Below are 15,564 nucleotides of genomic sequence, written 5' to 3' on the forward strand. Positions count from 1 at the left end.
TACAGGTAACGGTGAAATTTCGTCAGCGCGAAAATAATGCTTAACCCCTCTTTTTCTATTTGAAAGTAAGCTTTTTCTGTCGGTAGTAGTATCCTTGAGGCGTGAGCTATAGGTTTCTTCGATCCATCTGGCAGGATATGCTGTATACATGCTCCTATACCATACGAGCTCGCGTCGCTCGCAACACTTACTTCTAATTTTGGGTTAAAATTAGATCGGACGTCAGCGTCTTTTTAATTTTCTCAAATGCGTCTTGACATTCTTTTGTCCATATCCATAGTGTTTCTTTCTTTAATAACTCCTTAAGCGTTCCGTTCAGCATTGTATCCATTGCTTGTTGGAAAATCATTGGCGCGACTTTGATTCCGAAGGGTAGACGGTTGTATTTGAACCCTTTGTGCGTGTTAATGCATAATATCTTTGAGCATTCTTCTTCCATCGGAATTTGTAAATAGGCGTCGGACAAATCTATTTTTGAAAAAATTTTGCCACCATTTAGTCTGGCAAATATCTCCTCAGGGCTTGGTAAAGGGTAGTGGTGGTCTTTTAATTCATCGTTTAGGCCCGTAGAAAAGTCTGCAGAGACTCGAATTTGTTCCGACTTTTTTTTAGTACATCATAGGTGCTGCCCAGACGCTAGTTTCGATTTTCGATAAGATGCCTGTTTTTTAGAGTCTATCTAGCTCGCTATTTATTTTGTTTAAACCGGCGAACGGTACGTTCCGTTTTTTCTTAAACACCGGTGTTGCATCCTTTTTTTTTTTTTTTTAGCTCGAACGAAGCCTTAAATTTATTGCATCTTCCCAGTCCAGTTCTAAATATTTCTGGTAATTTCTTTTCTAGATCGTTTTTAATATTTTCTGATGTTGGTGTGCAACTGGTTATTTTTCTAGAAAAAGCGTTCATTGGTTTATCCCAAAGATTGAATTTTTCAATCCAGTCAATTCCCAATAAGTTCTCGCTTTCTTTAATCACGAAGATTTTCAATTTCTTCGTCGTGTCATTTAAATTAATGGGCAGGATGACCTCTCCTTCAAATTTTATTTCGTCTCCTGTCACTATTCGTGCACCTTTACTTGACTTTTGAAGAGTCGGTTTACCCAGCTTTTTCCAAGTGTTGGCGCTTATTAACGACAAATCCGATCCAGAGTCAAGCTGAAATTTCACTTGTTTGTCGAAAATATTTACTGATACATATTTTCGTAAATTATTTTTCCCTTTCTCGTTTGTTCTCATTTGGTGTACTCTATTTTTTGTTCTGCAGCAAACCCTCTTATGTCCAACTTTATTGCAATTGTAGCACCCGATAATTTTGATAAGGACAATCCTTTTCAAAATGTTTTTCATCGCATCTTCTGCAATTATTACCTGATACTGTCTTTTTATAATTCCTTTGATTGTTATCGTAATTTCGTTTTCTGTAGTTATTATATTGACTATTATCGTAATTTCATTTTCTGTAGTTATTATAATTTGAGTATTTATAATTTGAGTATTTTTTTGAATTTTGACTTGTCTCAAAATTCTTTGTCCTGAGTTTTTGAAAGGTTTTTTAATCTTCCTAATGTACGCCACTCCTGCTTATTCTATATCCCTGGAATTTTTTTTAGTGATACTGCCCTTTGGCAATCTTCTGCTAATTTCTGCAATGTCAGGCCTTGTTCTGTCTCTAATTTTGAGAGAACGCGTCTTCGGATCTCTGAAATTTTTGTGGATACTAGACCCTGTGCAAAGATTAAGCATTTGAAATCGTCCACCGTAAGTTCCGATAATTTGAAGTTGTCGCAGTTTTTGTTTACTACTGACGCGTATGTCAGGTAGTTCTGCTCATCAGTTTTCTTAAGATTCATACATGACCATTTCTTGTGGAAAAGAGACATGTTCGGTTCGAATAACTCCTTAAGAAGCTTTACGGTCTCAGCGAAATCTAACTGATTCGTTCTCCTGGGCAATACGAAATCAACAAATTTGCAATGTTCACTGGTACCAAGCTTTCGAAATAATAAACTTACTCTTCTTTCCATTTGGCCAGTTTTCGCAGTCTGTTTCGAAAATATCTTCATAACTCTTGAAGTATGCATCAAAAGTTTTATCCTCTTCCGGTAGGTATGTGAACACATCTATGCTGTTAACAATTGTTGTGTTGGAGAAGGTTGTATTACTTTCTTGTATGGAATTAGCTGTTAATCTTTCTAACAGTTCTTTCTGTTCAAATTGCACCTGCGCGAACCTTTCTTCCTGCCTTTCTAGGCATTTTATGAGTCGTTCATTTTGTCTTTCGTCTCTTTCTGCGTGTAGCACTTGCTGTTCTTTTTGTAGTATCTGCTGATTCTGCATGAAGTTTCTCATTATTTTAGCAAATTCCTCCATCGTGTTTTTTTTCCAAAGGTAAGAAAAATCAGCCTATTTTACTAATTCACTTTTTACAATAACTATGAACAACCGTTTTTAGGTTCGCTTTTTTTTCTTTTTTTTTTGTCAACCGAATTCTATCGATATATTATTTTTTGCGTTGAACCTTTCTTTTTCCCTTTTTCTATTGAGGGATAAAAAAATGTATTTTATTTTTTTCTCTTAATCCGTTAAGTTTTGATTACGTACAAGAATTCTTTTAAAAAAATCCTTTCTTGGTACAGCTGAAAAAAATCACTTTTCTCCTTCAAGACAATTTGCATAAATTAGTTCCCGGTGTACTAGCAAAAACACCTTTTTTTCTTTGACTTTCGTAGTCACTTTGAAATGGTTATTGGTATTTTGCTTTCAAGTATCCTGTGTCCGATATCTTGTTCGACAAATTTTGTAGTTACTTTCGTTTGTTTTTCTTTTTTTTTTTCGACAGTGATAACTTTCCGTGTAAATTATTTTTCAAATACTGTTGTTGTGTCTAACAGTGAATTCCCGAGTAAATCTTTTTCAAAATCCTCGATGTTACTGTTGTGTTCAACAGCAGATTTTTTTCAATCTTTCTCGAGTAAGTATTTTTCGTACACCACTGTTGAGTTTAGTAGTGGATTTTCCCGCGTAAGTCTTTTTTCGAATTCTCGAGGCCACTGTTTTGTTTAATAGTAGATTTTATCCTGCGTAAGTCTTTTTTCGAATTCCCGTCGCCACTGTTGTGTCTGCACAAATAGTTAACAAGAACACGGAAAGTAAAGGTATAACAATAATATATTAGACAGAAAAGTTATATACATATTTACATGTCTTCAGATATACTTCAGTTTGAGATATTCCGGCAGGTGGCGTGTTGCATGTCTTACTGGAGGCAACATTGCCTATTTGGCGGTCGTTGAAGAACTCCCCCGGTATTGGTGATTGATACCTTTATATATCTCAATCACCCACCTATGTTAATTACTGAGCGTCTCCACAACAAATATGTTGAAAAAATATGAATAATGCAACTTGTTTATTAGAGCTATAATTTTTTTTTAAATGTAACACTGTAAACTTACATTTATTGCTCCTGGACAACGTGGAGTAAAATAAAGCAGAGTTTCCCAAACTTCAGCACACCATGGAGCCCTAAGCAGGGCAAAGGTTTTTCACGGAGCACTAACAAGATAATTTCTAAAATAAATATGAAATTTGTTTTTGATTAATCAAAAATTGTTGCATTTTTTTTTGTTAATTTATTTTTTAATATACTTTTTTAAAACTGAATATAATATACTTTTTTATGAACCACCACGAAACTCTGAAACTGAATATAATATACTTTTTTAATGAACCACCCTGAAACTCTGAAACTGAATATAATATACTTTTTTAATGAACCACCCTGAAACTCTGAAACTGAATATAATATACTTTTTTAATGAACCACCATGAAACTCTGAAACTGAATATAATATACTTTTTTATGAACCACCACGAAACTCTGAAACTGAATATAATATACTTTTTTATGAACCACCACGAAACTCTGAAACTGAATATAATATACTTTTTTATGAACCACCACGAAACTCTGAAACTGAATATAATATACTTTTTTATGAACCACCACGAAACTCTGAAACTGAATATAATATACTTTTTTATGAACCACCACGAAACTCTGAAACTGAATATAATATACTTTTTTATGAACCACCACGAAACTCTGAAACTGAATATAATATACCTTATATGAACCACCACGAAACTCTGAAACTGAATATAATATACTTTTTTATGAACCACCACGAAACTCTGAAACTGAATATAATATACTTTTTTATGAACCACCACGAAACTCTGAAACTGAATATAATATACTTTTTTATGAACCACCATGAAACTCTGAAACTGAATATAATATACTTTTTTTATGAACCACCCCGAAACTCTAAAACTGAATATAATATACTTTTTTATGAACCACCCCGAAACTCTGAAACTGAATATAATATACTTTTTTATGAACCACCACGAAACTCTGAAACTGAATATAATATACTTTTTTATGAACCACCACGAAACTCTGAAACTGAATATAATATACTTTTTTATGAACCACCACGAAACTCTGAAACTGAATATAATATACTTTTTTATGAACCACCACGAAACTCTGAAACTGAATATAATATACTTTTTTATGAACCACCCTGAAACTCTGAAACTGAATATAATATACTTTTTTATGAACCACCCTGAAACTCTGAAACTGAATATAATATACTTTTTTATGGACCACCCTGAAACTCTGAAACTGAATATAATATACTTTTTTTATGAACCACCTTGAAACTCTGAAACTAAATATAATATACTTTTTATGAACAATCCTTAAACTCTGAAACTGAATATAATATACTTTTTATGAACCACCCTGAAACTCTGAAACTGAATATAATATACTTTTTTTATGAACCACCCTGAAACTCTGAAACTAAATATAATATACTTTTTATGAACCACCCTGAAACTCTGAAACTGAATATAATATACTTTTTTATGAACCACCCTGAAACTCTGAAACTGAATATAATATACTTTTTTATGAACCACCCTGAAACTCTGAAACTGAATATAATATACTTTTTTATGAACCACCCTGAAACTCTGAAACTGAATATAATATACTTTTTATGAACCACCCTGAAACTCTGAAACTGAATATAATATACTTTTTTTATGAACCACCCTGAAACTCTGAAACTAAATATAATATACTTTTTATGAACCACCCTGAAACTCTGAAACTGAATATAATATACTTTTTTATGAACCACCCTGAAACTCTGAAACTGAATATAATATACTTTTTTATGAACCACCCTGAAACTCTGAAACTGAATATAATATACTTTTTTATGAACCACCACGAAACTCTGAAACTGAATATAATATACTTTTTTATGAACCACCCTGAAACTCTGAAACTGAATATAATATACTTTTTTATGAACAACCCTGAAACTCTGAAACTGAATATAATATACTTTTTTATGAACCACCCTGAAACTCTGAAACTGAATATAATATACTTTTTTATGAACCACCCTGAAACTCTGAAACTGAATATAATATACTTTTTTATAAACCACCCCGAAACTCTGAAACTGAATATAATATACTTTTTTATGAACCACCCTGAAACTCTGAAACTGAATATAATATACTTTTTTTATGAACCACCCCGAAACTCTGAAACTGAATATAATATACTTTTTTTATGAACCACCCCGAAACTCTGAAACTGAATATAATATACTTTTTTATAAACCACCCTGAAACTCTGAAACTGAATATAATATACTTTTTTATGAACCACCCTGAAACTCTGCAACTGAATATAATATACTTTTTTATGAACCACCCTGAAACTCTGAAACTGAATATAATATACTTTTTTATAAACCACCCCGAAACTCTGAAACTGAATATAATATACTTTTTTATGAACCACCCTGAAACTCTGAAACTGGATATAACATTTTAACCGTTAAATAAAAAGCTTGTGCATCGCCATTTACATAAGCCTTTTTTACATAGTGCGTGGTTGTTTGTTTTACATTATTTTGATCGTTACTTCTCCATTTGTGTGCCGTGATTCTCTTGTAGTAATTGATCTTCTGTTTAAGTGGAATCTATTCATGCATGAAAATAAAACAGAGATAAGCTCAGTTTTCAAAGGAGGGAGTTCACCCATGAGAGGAGAGACCGATTGTTATATGTGAAAGGAGACAGACACTAGTAATTAAAGAAAACGTAAATAGGATTAACATAATATTTATTATAAGGAAAAGGCTAGAATTGAACCCAGTATTCAAAAGATAAAAGTGAATACATAAGGCAATCTTAGGAATTTAGGTAATTGACCATTGTGTTTAGAAATAACTAAATAACGATACAACTCGTAAGTCAGATATCTGACATTGCAAACCAAGGAATGTCTTTGTTTTGAGAGAAACATGTTGGACATATATGTAGAATCCACGTGAAGACTATCACATGTCTGAGCACGTCTCTGACATCACAAAGAAAGATAATTTATAATATATTCAGAGAGTCATTTGAGTCAGAGTAGAGTTTGGGCAGAGTCGAGTTCGGGGGTTAGTTAAGAGCAGTAGGGACGGATCAGTCAGGGCCGAGTCGTGAAGGAGGAGAGTTGGCTAAGCTCCTTTCGGAAGCGAAAGAAAGAGAAGACAATGTAGAAACCAGCAAGGCATTCTAATCCCGGATCATCTCATCCGGATGGAATAAAGATCATCATATTTATTTGTCTTCGTTGTCTTCTTTCAACCTGAAAAAGGTAATATGTTTTTTTAATCATCTTTGTAAACGATCTTTGTATGAAATACCCTTCCAAAGTGTAACTGAGTCCCCCTCCTCAAAAGTGTTATATGAATCCTCTCCTTCAATAATAAATCCTCATCTCCTATGTGTTAAAAATAGTAACTCTGTGTAATCTTATATAAATGTCTCATCGTTGTCACCGTTATATGAATGTATTGTCTCCACTATGCAACACAATATCTAAATTATTAATTAATTAATTAATTAATTCTTAACTTGATTTTTATTTAATCTTAATGATGTAATATAGCGCGGACGGCTATATGCAAATACCGAGCCGTGAACGAAATGACGTCACAGTAAGGAAAACGAATACTATAAAAAGTAGAGAGCAGTGGGCGACGTCGCAGCTTAACATAAAGTCACGTGTGACGAGAGTAACAAGAAAATAAATGTACAGCAAAAAAAAAAAAAGAAAAGAAAAAGAAAAGCGAATCAAAGTTTTTTTTCTTATTTATTGTCTACTTTGCGACTAAGGCTACAACGTGTTTGGTAACGTTACAATAATGGTAACGCACGGGCTGAGTCTCGAGGCAACATCAACTTAGATTTCTACATTGTTGGGAGTGTCTCTTACACGTGGACTTTCTTACATCTAGGGATCTCTACTGTGTAGGGGTGGGATTTTGCTGCTTGTCGGGTTTGTCGGGAGTATTTACGTTGAGGGGTTACAAGGGCTTGTAGTTCGTCAGAGCATCTAACATTAAAATACTTGTAGAACGAGTAGAGGGATGCAACATTTTGTTGATGGAATAGAGGCTGATTAGATGACAGTACAGGAGCTATCAGGTTGACGACCCTCTTTGAACCCTATCCAGGAGCAAGAGACTAGTAGCAGATGCACCAGCCTAAATGTGACAACAATACTCCGTACATGGGCAAATTGTGGCCTCGTAGAGGTATAGGATACTTTCAGGCGTAAGTAACTTTCTAGCACAGTAGAGAGAACCCACCTTCCTCGCAGCAGCCTTGGCAATGCTCTCAATGTATCTGTTCCAACTCATGTTCCCTGTGAACGTTAAGCCGAGGAGTTTGAAGAAAGTACTTTCAGGTAATGTATCTTTAGCCATAGCTATTGGTAGTTGAGAAGGTCTTGTAATTATTCAAAGAAACAAGCTTAGTCTTGGCAGCATTGAATGTGACCATCAATTTTTGTCTCCATCCCACCACAGATTGGAGGTATTCCTTTAGTGTTTATGCCATTTCCTTAGATATGTGTTCATTCGTTTTCCCTTTGTGCTTGTTATAGAGCGTGGTGTCGTCAGCAAGTATACCCATCTTAGAGACAATTTTATCAGGGAGGTCATTTATGAATGTTAGGAATACTAAAGGTCCAAGGGTAGGCCTCTGAGGTACACCCGCATTTATATTATATTGTTTAGATGTACGATTAGCAGTAAGGTTCTATGGGGGACGGTACGATACAATGTAACATAATGGAGTGTGTAATTATCCCCACAGGACACTCTGTAAAATGATGAATATCAAACGTAGTAGCAGATCCTGAGAATAATTACCGGAAAGAACAGTTGAAAATAAGTCCTACGCCATCCATTATAATTATTAGGTTAGAAGGCCTTCTCACATCTAGAGATCTCTACTGTGTAGGGGTGGAACTTTGCTGCTTGTCGGGTTTTTTTGGTGGGGGGGAGATAGAGGCTAAAGCTTAGATGAAAGTTCCTATAGATACGTACATAGAAAACATACATAATTCCTACCGCTACGTACATAGAAAACAGAGCTATTAGACCTGTCATATTAAAATGGGAGAAAGAAGCAACCTTAGTAGAAGTTAGCGTCATCAATGATGCTGGGCTAAACAGAGCCGAGAGGGAAAAGATAACGAAATACCACAGTCTTAGATAAGGTATGAAAATGAACTGGATTCCTATGAAAATGTTCATCATTTCAGTAATTATAGGAGTAACTGGAATCATGAAAACATAATTTACAAAAGCTGCCTGGCAAATATACCCGGTGAACTAAGTGCAAGTTAGATACAAAAAAATTGCACTTAAAGGGATGGTTAGCGTCTTAAAAAGATATCGCGGTTGGAATGTCTGAGATCTAGGTGAGTGTCTGGCATCCGGTAGTTAAAACAAAATGATAAGAAAATTTAAAAAAGAAAAAAAAGAGATAAAAATTCACAAACACACATATTGAAAAACTGTTTGTACTATTTATGGTTATAAATAATGGAGAATCTTTTTATAGAAAGTTTGAAAGAATAAGATTATAATTGGTTGCACAAATCGATAATGCTGATTGTATCATAGCTTTCAATATTCATATGGAAATTTATCCCCTCTCTCTCTCTCTGTCTCTCTCTCTCTCTCTCTCTCTCTCTCTCTCTCTATATATATATATATATATATATATATATATATATATATATAATATAATATAATATAAAGCTGAACGTCTGTGTGTGTGTCTGGTCGCGAATAGGCTCCTATACGGTTGACTATTATAGAAAACTGATCACGGATACTTTTGCTAGTATAAATATATATATATATATATATATATATATATATATATATATATATATATATATATATATATATATGGATGGATGGACTCCATTTTCTTGTAGAAAACTAAAGTTCGTCCGTCTTGCAGTGTGGATTGCAGCATTATCCTCTTGGAATAACCATCCATCTCCACACAAACGATGACCCTCCATCAACAAAGATGCTTTTTGTAGCATGCTAACATAACCAGCTGCTGTCTGATGACCTTGCACCACCTGGAACTCCATCATCCCTCTGTAAGAAAAGGCACGCCATACCATTACGGACCCTCCAGCACTATGTCGTGTGGAAAAAAATTTCAAGGGCATGATTTTTTCATGCCAATATCGTTAGAAGCCGTCAGGTCCATCTAAATTGAATTTTTTCTCATCAGAAAACAGGACTTTCTTCCACTTCTCAACGTCCCAGATTTGGTATTCACGACCAAATCCTAAGTGGTCCACTTTGTGACGTGGAAGCAATCTAGGAATTTGCTTACGCTTTTTATTTACTTTGCCTTTTTGTTGTAAGTGTCGTCTGATGGTTATTGAACTGTAATCAGCATCTGTAGCCGCCTTAATTTGACTAGAAGAGGGTCCTCTGTCATTCATAACAACCCGTCTGATTCTCCTACTCAAAGAGAAAATTTTTTTTAGGGGAGTGGGGCCTACCAAAGGATTTTGTATTTCCATAATTCTCAGTGTTCTTTAGAAAGTTGCAAGTAACAGCTTTACTGCGATTTACCTTAGCTGCTATCGCTTGCTGACAAACCTTGCTTATGAAATCCTAAAATTCAAGAGTGCTCAACTTCTGTTAGTTTTCTTGCTTTAGGCATGGTAACACCTTTACACAGTGATTGCTAATCTCTAACTGAACTAAAAACATTAGAATTACCATAAATCTAACAATTTATACCCTTGGTCTTATAATTTTGATCACGTGTAAAAAGCCTAATCTAATAAAAATGCAAATTTTTAAATAACATTTTTGGAATGTACCTTTGTGTTTCTATAACCTTTTAGATTGTAGTATTAGTAACCTTAAGCCAGAAGAGTTTAAAATCTATCCTTAAAAAAAAGGTTTCTTTTTAATGATTTTTAAGTGGTCTTAAACTTTGGATCAGCAGTGTATATATATATATATATATATATATATATATATATATATATATATATATATATATATATATATATATATATATATATGAGCTGTGATACAGCGAAAAAGTACTGTATCTGGATGGCTATAAAATGCTCCTTATCAAGTGTTAAGCATATTAGGTAACGCAATTACAAAGTGCCTCTAGCGTAAAAAGCAATGCTCTTTGTGTAAACAAATGGCGCCGAGGTCGTTTGGGCAATATTTATAACATTGTAATTTCGCATACTCATCTCAGCAGCACGGTGACTTTAGTGATTTTCAATTACGGATGCGGGATAAATATGCTCTTTATATCTAGGTATTTCGAAGCCTTATGCTTCTCATCAGAAAAGGAGAGAAGATGCTAGTTAACATATTAGAGACGCGACGGCTAGGTATAACTACATTAAGAGCGAAATAATGACGTGTGAGAGGAAAAGAGTCACATATTGAAACTGTGGAGGGAGAGAGATAGGAGAAATACAGTAATTAAAGCGACAATGGAGGAAAATTGTAGATATCCTCTAGTTGATATAGGTGGTATGCAAATGTCATACAAGGTGGTTAAAGAGTTTGCCATGGTAGATTATGGGGTATGTGTTCAATATATGTGTTTATATGCGGAGATGCATCTTTACTATCGGAAAGACAATAGAGGAAGAGAGTAAAGGTAGATGCTCTTATAATCATATGGAGTTAGGGGGTATAACTAGAGATTTTTTTTTCTTGAAATAAAAGACTGATCTAAAGTCCGTATATATGAGAAAGAGTATTCAAATTACAAAGTGGCATTGAACAAAATCTAAATTATAAAATAATCAAGGAATAAAAAAATATAATAAAAGAGACAAAATAAGCAGAATAAAAAGAAATTAACGCATGTGCATTTTGGTTTCAATATATATTTTCGCGTCAAAAAATCCTGTTCCTTTAACAAAGAAAAGAAATTTCCATAAAGGCAATATTGGGTGAAAGTGAGGAATCCCAAATGCAAGGATAAGAAGGTGTTAGTGTAATATGTTTACAAAAGATTGACTACTAGGTATACTTTAGTAGCGTCTTCTGTGGATATGGGGATCAAGAAGTGCGGAGTAAAAGTAGGTGGACAAAAGAGACAAGAGTCCAGGAAACACGATGGTCTGAACAGAAATAAATGTTAGAGCGGGGGTAGCGAAGTTTGTGTTATGCAGGATGCTGGGTGATTGAAGGAGTTTCATGAAAAATTATAGTTACTACGTTAAGGCAGTGGTTGTGGAAAGTGAAAAAAAAAAGAAGGAAAAAATAAGATAAAATAATGTGCAGATGTTATGTCTAATTTGTGAATACTAAGATTGCCAAGACCGCTGCGAGGAAGGTGGGTTCTCTCTTCCATGCTAGAAAGATACTAACGCCTGAAAGTATCCTATACCTCTATAAGGCCGCCATTCGCCTATGTATAGAGTATTGTTGTCATATTAGGGCTGGTGCATCTGCCACTAGTATCTCGCTCCTAGACAAGGTCCAAAAGAGAGTCGCCAATCTGATAGGTCCTGAACTGTCAGCTAAACTTCAGCCTCTGTCACATCGACGAAATGTTGCATCCCTCTGTCTGTTCTACAAGTACTTTAACGGTGATTGTAGAAAAAAAGGAAAAATAAGATAAAATAATGTGCAGATGTTACGTCTAATTTGTGAATACTAAGATTTAATCAAATGAAAATTGATAAAATGCTCAAAAAACATATTTTCGCTACGATTACATAAAGTTGAAAAAAAAAAAAAGAAAAAGCCCGACTCCTGCTTAGTTTTCATTTTGAGTTTGGAATATGAGACTAGATTCTATAACATTTTGTATTATGTGCACTTCCGAATCGTGCATTTTAATAAATCCCATTTTATATAAACACAAGACAGTGATTCACTCGTAAATACACTGGAATATATTTACACTCTTCTGTTTAAAACAATGTAACAATGTCTTTATTAGTGAAACTCAGTGTGACCTAAAAAAGAAATTACAAAGACAATAACTCCATGAATTATAAATCTCATAGAAAAATTTTTGCGGCTTTTAACATGTAGATTAAAAAAAAAACCCTCAAAATACTGATACAATTCCAACTGCACTAGCGGGTATTTATACCATTCTTTATAAAATCGTTAACAATGTATATATTGACGAAACCCAGCGTCACTTAAAAAAAAAGAATTTACGAACACAATAGCTCCATAAATTATAAATCTCATTGAAATATTTTTGAGGATATTAAAAAGGTTGGAAAATCGAACCGAGTGCTAAAGACTTAAAAAGACACCAGTTATCAAATTTTTGGTAACTGAGAAGTTCAAACTCTTCGAAGTTTCAGAAAAAAAATGTATTTTTTAACTAATGGATCTTCATTTATCGTGGAGCAAAGCAATTCGAGGATAAGTGTTAAAGAAATAGAATGAGTGTCAGTTGAGAGATGAAGAGCCTTATGGGATTGTTTTAGGAAAGATTGATGAGATTAACTAAGCTCGAGTTACTTATAGGAACAGGTTATAACAGGAATCTATCAACATTGAATTTGAAAAAAGTTGTAATATGCAAGGAAGTAGCCCCGTTGTAATATGTTCCACGGGCGGGAAACCCTTACGAAGAAGTTATTTTATGGCAGTGACGTTTGACGCTAGGCACATGAAAGAAAGAAGAGAATTTTTTTTTTTATCGCTGTAATAGAAAATCGAGTGAAAGAGAAACCAGAAATTGTAGCTCAGTTATGTATCGTACATGGAAATAACAGAAATACATAAAAAAATAAATCAAATATGGCGCTAATGTATCTTCATGAATAGTGACTCCAATGAGTTTTTTTCCCGGAATGATGCCTATGAACTCTAAGAGTTCTTTTTATTTTTTAAAAATTTTTCGTGATTTTGAAAACTTTAAAAGATTTCCATTTCGTTTTATCAACATTTTTATTTCACCATATCCTGTTTATTCCAATAAAAAAAAACTCTTCAAGTGTGTTTTTTTTTCGAGGAACACATATCTGTCTCTGATGAGTTGTTTCATGAATTTCCGCTATTCAACGAAACACGTGTAAGACGCTATAAATTTACATGTGAATAAAATACTATGAATGTAAAATAAATACATCTTCTGGTTTTGGAATGATAACTAGATAAACTTTAATTAATTATTTTGTTTGGAAATCGTGTAGATTTAAAATAAATAAAAACGAATTCGTTTCCATTGGATTTGTAAAATTACAAGTGTTTGCAAAAAAGTAGTTATTTTAGGTAAACACCGCCGCGATATCAATTTTGTATGATTTGACCTCATATTGCAAATGTTATTTTTAACATTTCATTCGTTGCAAAATTGGAATAGCAATTTCTTTCTTGTATATCATGTAGTGCATAGGCAGGTAAATAAAAAGGTGTCCACCAATCTATCGATCGATGTATCGCAGTCTAAGATAGATAGAAACATAAAAAAATGATTCTGATAATAGATAGATCGATAGTATTGATTTCTTTTTACGACCACCGGGGTTTTTCCAACAATCGGTCTCTCGAAAGATTAACAGTCGGAAAGAGTGGATAAAACATTCAACCCGGTCCGAACGAAGGCTATCAAAACACACAAGTCAACCTGCACAAGTGGGGATATGTATAGGACGTGCAGACCATTACACAAATCTTCACAGGCTATTCTCCGATGCGGACCTAAGGGATTCACTGGACACTGCCCGACGATGGATCTTGAGATGATTGATTGATTGATCCCCATTTGCCCTAAAATAAATAATAAAATAAATAAATAAATAAATGAATAAATAAGAACAAGCAACCTCCCTCAAAAATAAAAACAAAAACAAGCACAAAAAAAAAAATAAAAACAAGCAAAAAAGCCCTAAAAAACAAAACAGGGACCCCCCCCCAACAAAAAAAAAACAAAAAAAACAAAAGCAAAAACTAGAAAAAAGAAATCCAAGAAACAAAAACCAGCAAAAAAATAAATAAATAAATAAACAAAACAAGCAAAAAACCCAAAGAAAAAAAACAAGCAAAATACCACCACCACCACCACCACCACCACCACCACCACCACCAACAACAACAACAACAACAACACCAACAACACCACCACCACCACCACCACCACCACCACCACCACCACCACCACCACCACCACCAACAACAACAACAACAACAACAACAACAACAACAACAGCAACAGCAGCAACAACAACGAATAATACACGTTGAAACTGTTTACAAAACGTTAATTTTATAGTGATGCATGGATGGCGAAGTTTCCAACCGACTTACTCATGAGCCGGTGTAAGATAATTGCATTAATTGCATCTTATTTTGGCGTTTTCCTGCTTCCAAACTGTTTAGTCTGAGAATCTTAAGAGTTTACCTTTTCCTACTATTCTAACGATAGTTAGGGGCAGGGTATGGGATGGGCTCATAACTTTGCCAAATGCGTAGGTCAGAAGAATGCAGTAACGCTGGCAAGACCAGAAAACAGCTATCCGAACCCACAGTTTGCTCCGATGAACATTATCCATTGCCAACTTCGAATGGAATCGATAAATAGATCGATATTTACAAACAAATTAACCCAACTGAAAAGACGATTGATTTCAATCGATATAAATGTCAAAGAAACAAGGAAATTCGGAATAGCGATAGATCGTTATATGAATCAATAAGCAGGGAAATGAGGTATAGGTACATGCACACACAACCTCTCTATCTCTCTCTTTTCTCTCTCTCCCTTTCTCCTCTTCTGTATGTCTGTCTGTCTCTCTTTCTCTCCCCTCTCTCTTTCTCTCTCTCTTTATATATATATATATATATATATATATATATATATATATATATATATATATATATATATACTATTATTAATATATAAAAGGATTTGCGCGTGTGTGTCTGTGTGAGTTCGTTCCCTATAGATTCGAAAACAGCTGGACCGATTTTTATAAAAGTTCATAGGAATGTACATTATGTATCTGACAGTGTTCATAAATAGGTTTTGTGTTGGAATGTCTTCAATAGGTATCGATAATCAATAGTCGAAATATTAGTAATTTTGACCGAAGTCAATATTTTACACAGCCTAGCATCACAAGTACATTTGAGAAGT

At 34.0% G+C, this 15,564-nt stretch overlaps 1 protein-coding gene across 1 annotated transcript in view; it reads right to left on the bottom strand.

Annotated features, from left to right (window-relative positions):
- Positions 1 to 13,175: 13,175 nt before the first annotated feature.
- The window catches only part of LOC145258006 (uncharacterized), a 62,964-nt gene continuing 60,575 nt past the window's right edge, over positions 13,176 to 15,564 (bottom strand). The window contains exon 2 of the mRNA XM_080115734.1: positions 13,176 to 14,198. Coding sequence (XP_079971860.1) covers positions 13,984 to 14,198 — 215 coding nt within the window. The 3' untranslated portion in view covers positions 13,176 to 13,983. The remainder of the gene's footprint in view (positions 14,199 to 15,564) is intronic.

The sequence above is a fragment of the Euprymna scolopes genome, chromosome 33 (assembly GCF_053919585.1).
Source record: "Euprymna scolopes isolate OS-2025 chromosome 33, ASM5391958v1, whole genome shotgun sequence".
In the NCBI taxonomy this organism is placed as follows: Eukaryota; Metazoa; Mollusca; class Cephalopoda; order Sepiida; family Sepiolidae; genus Euprymna; species Euprymna scolopes.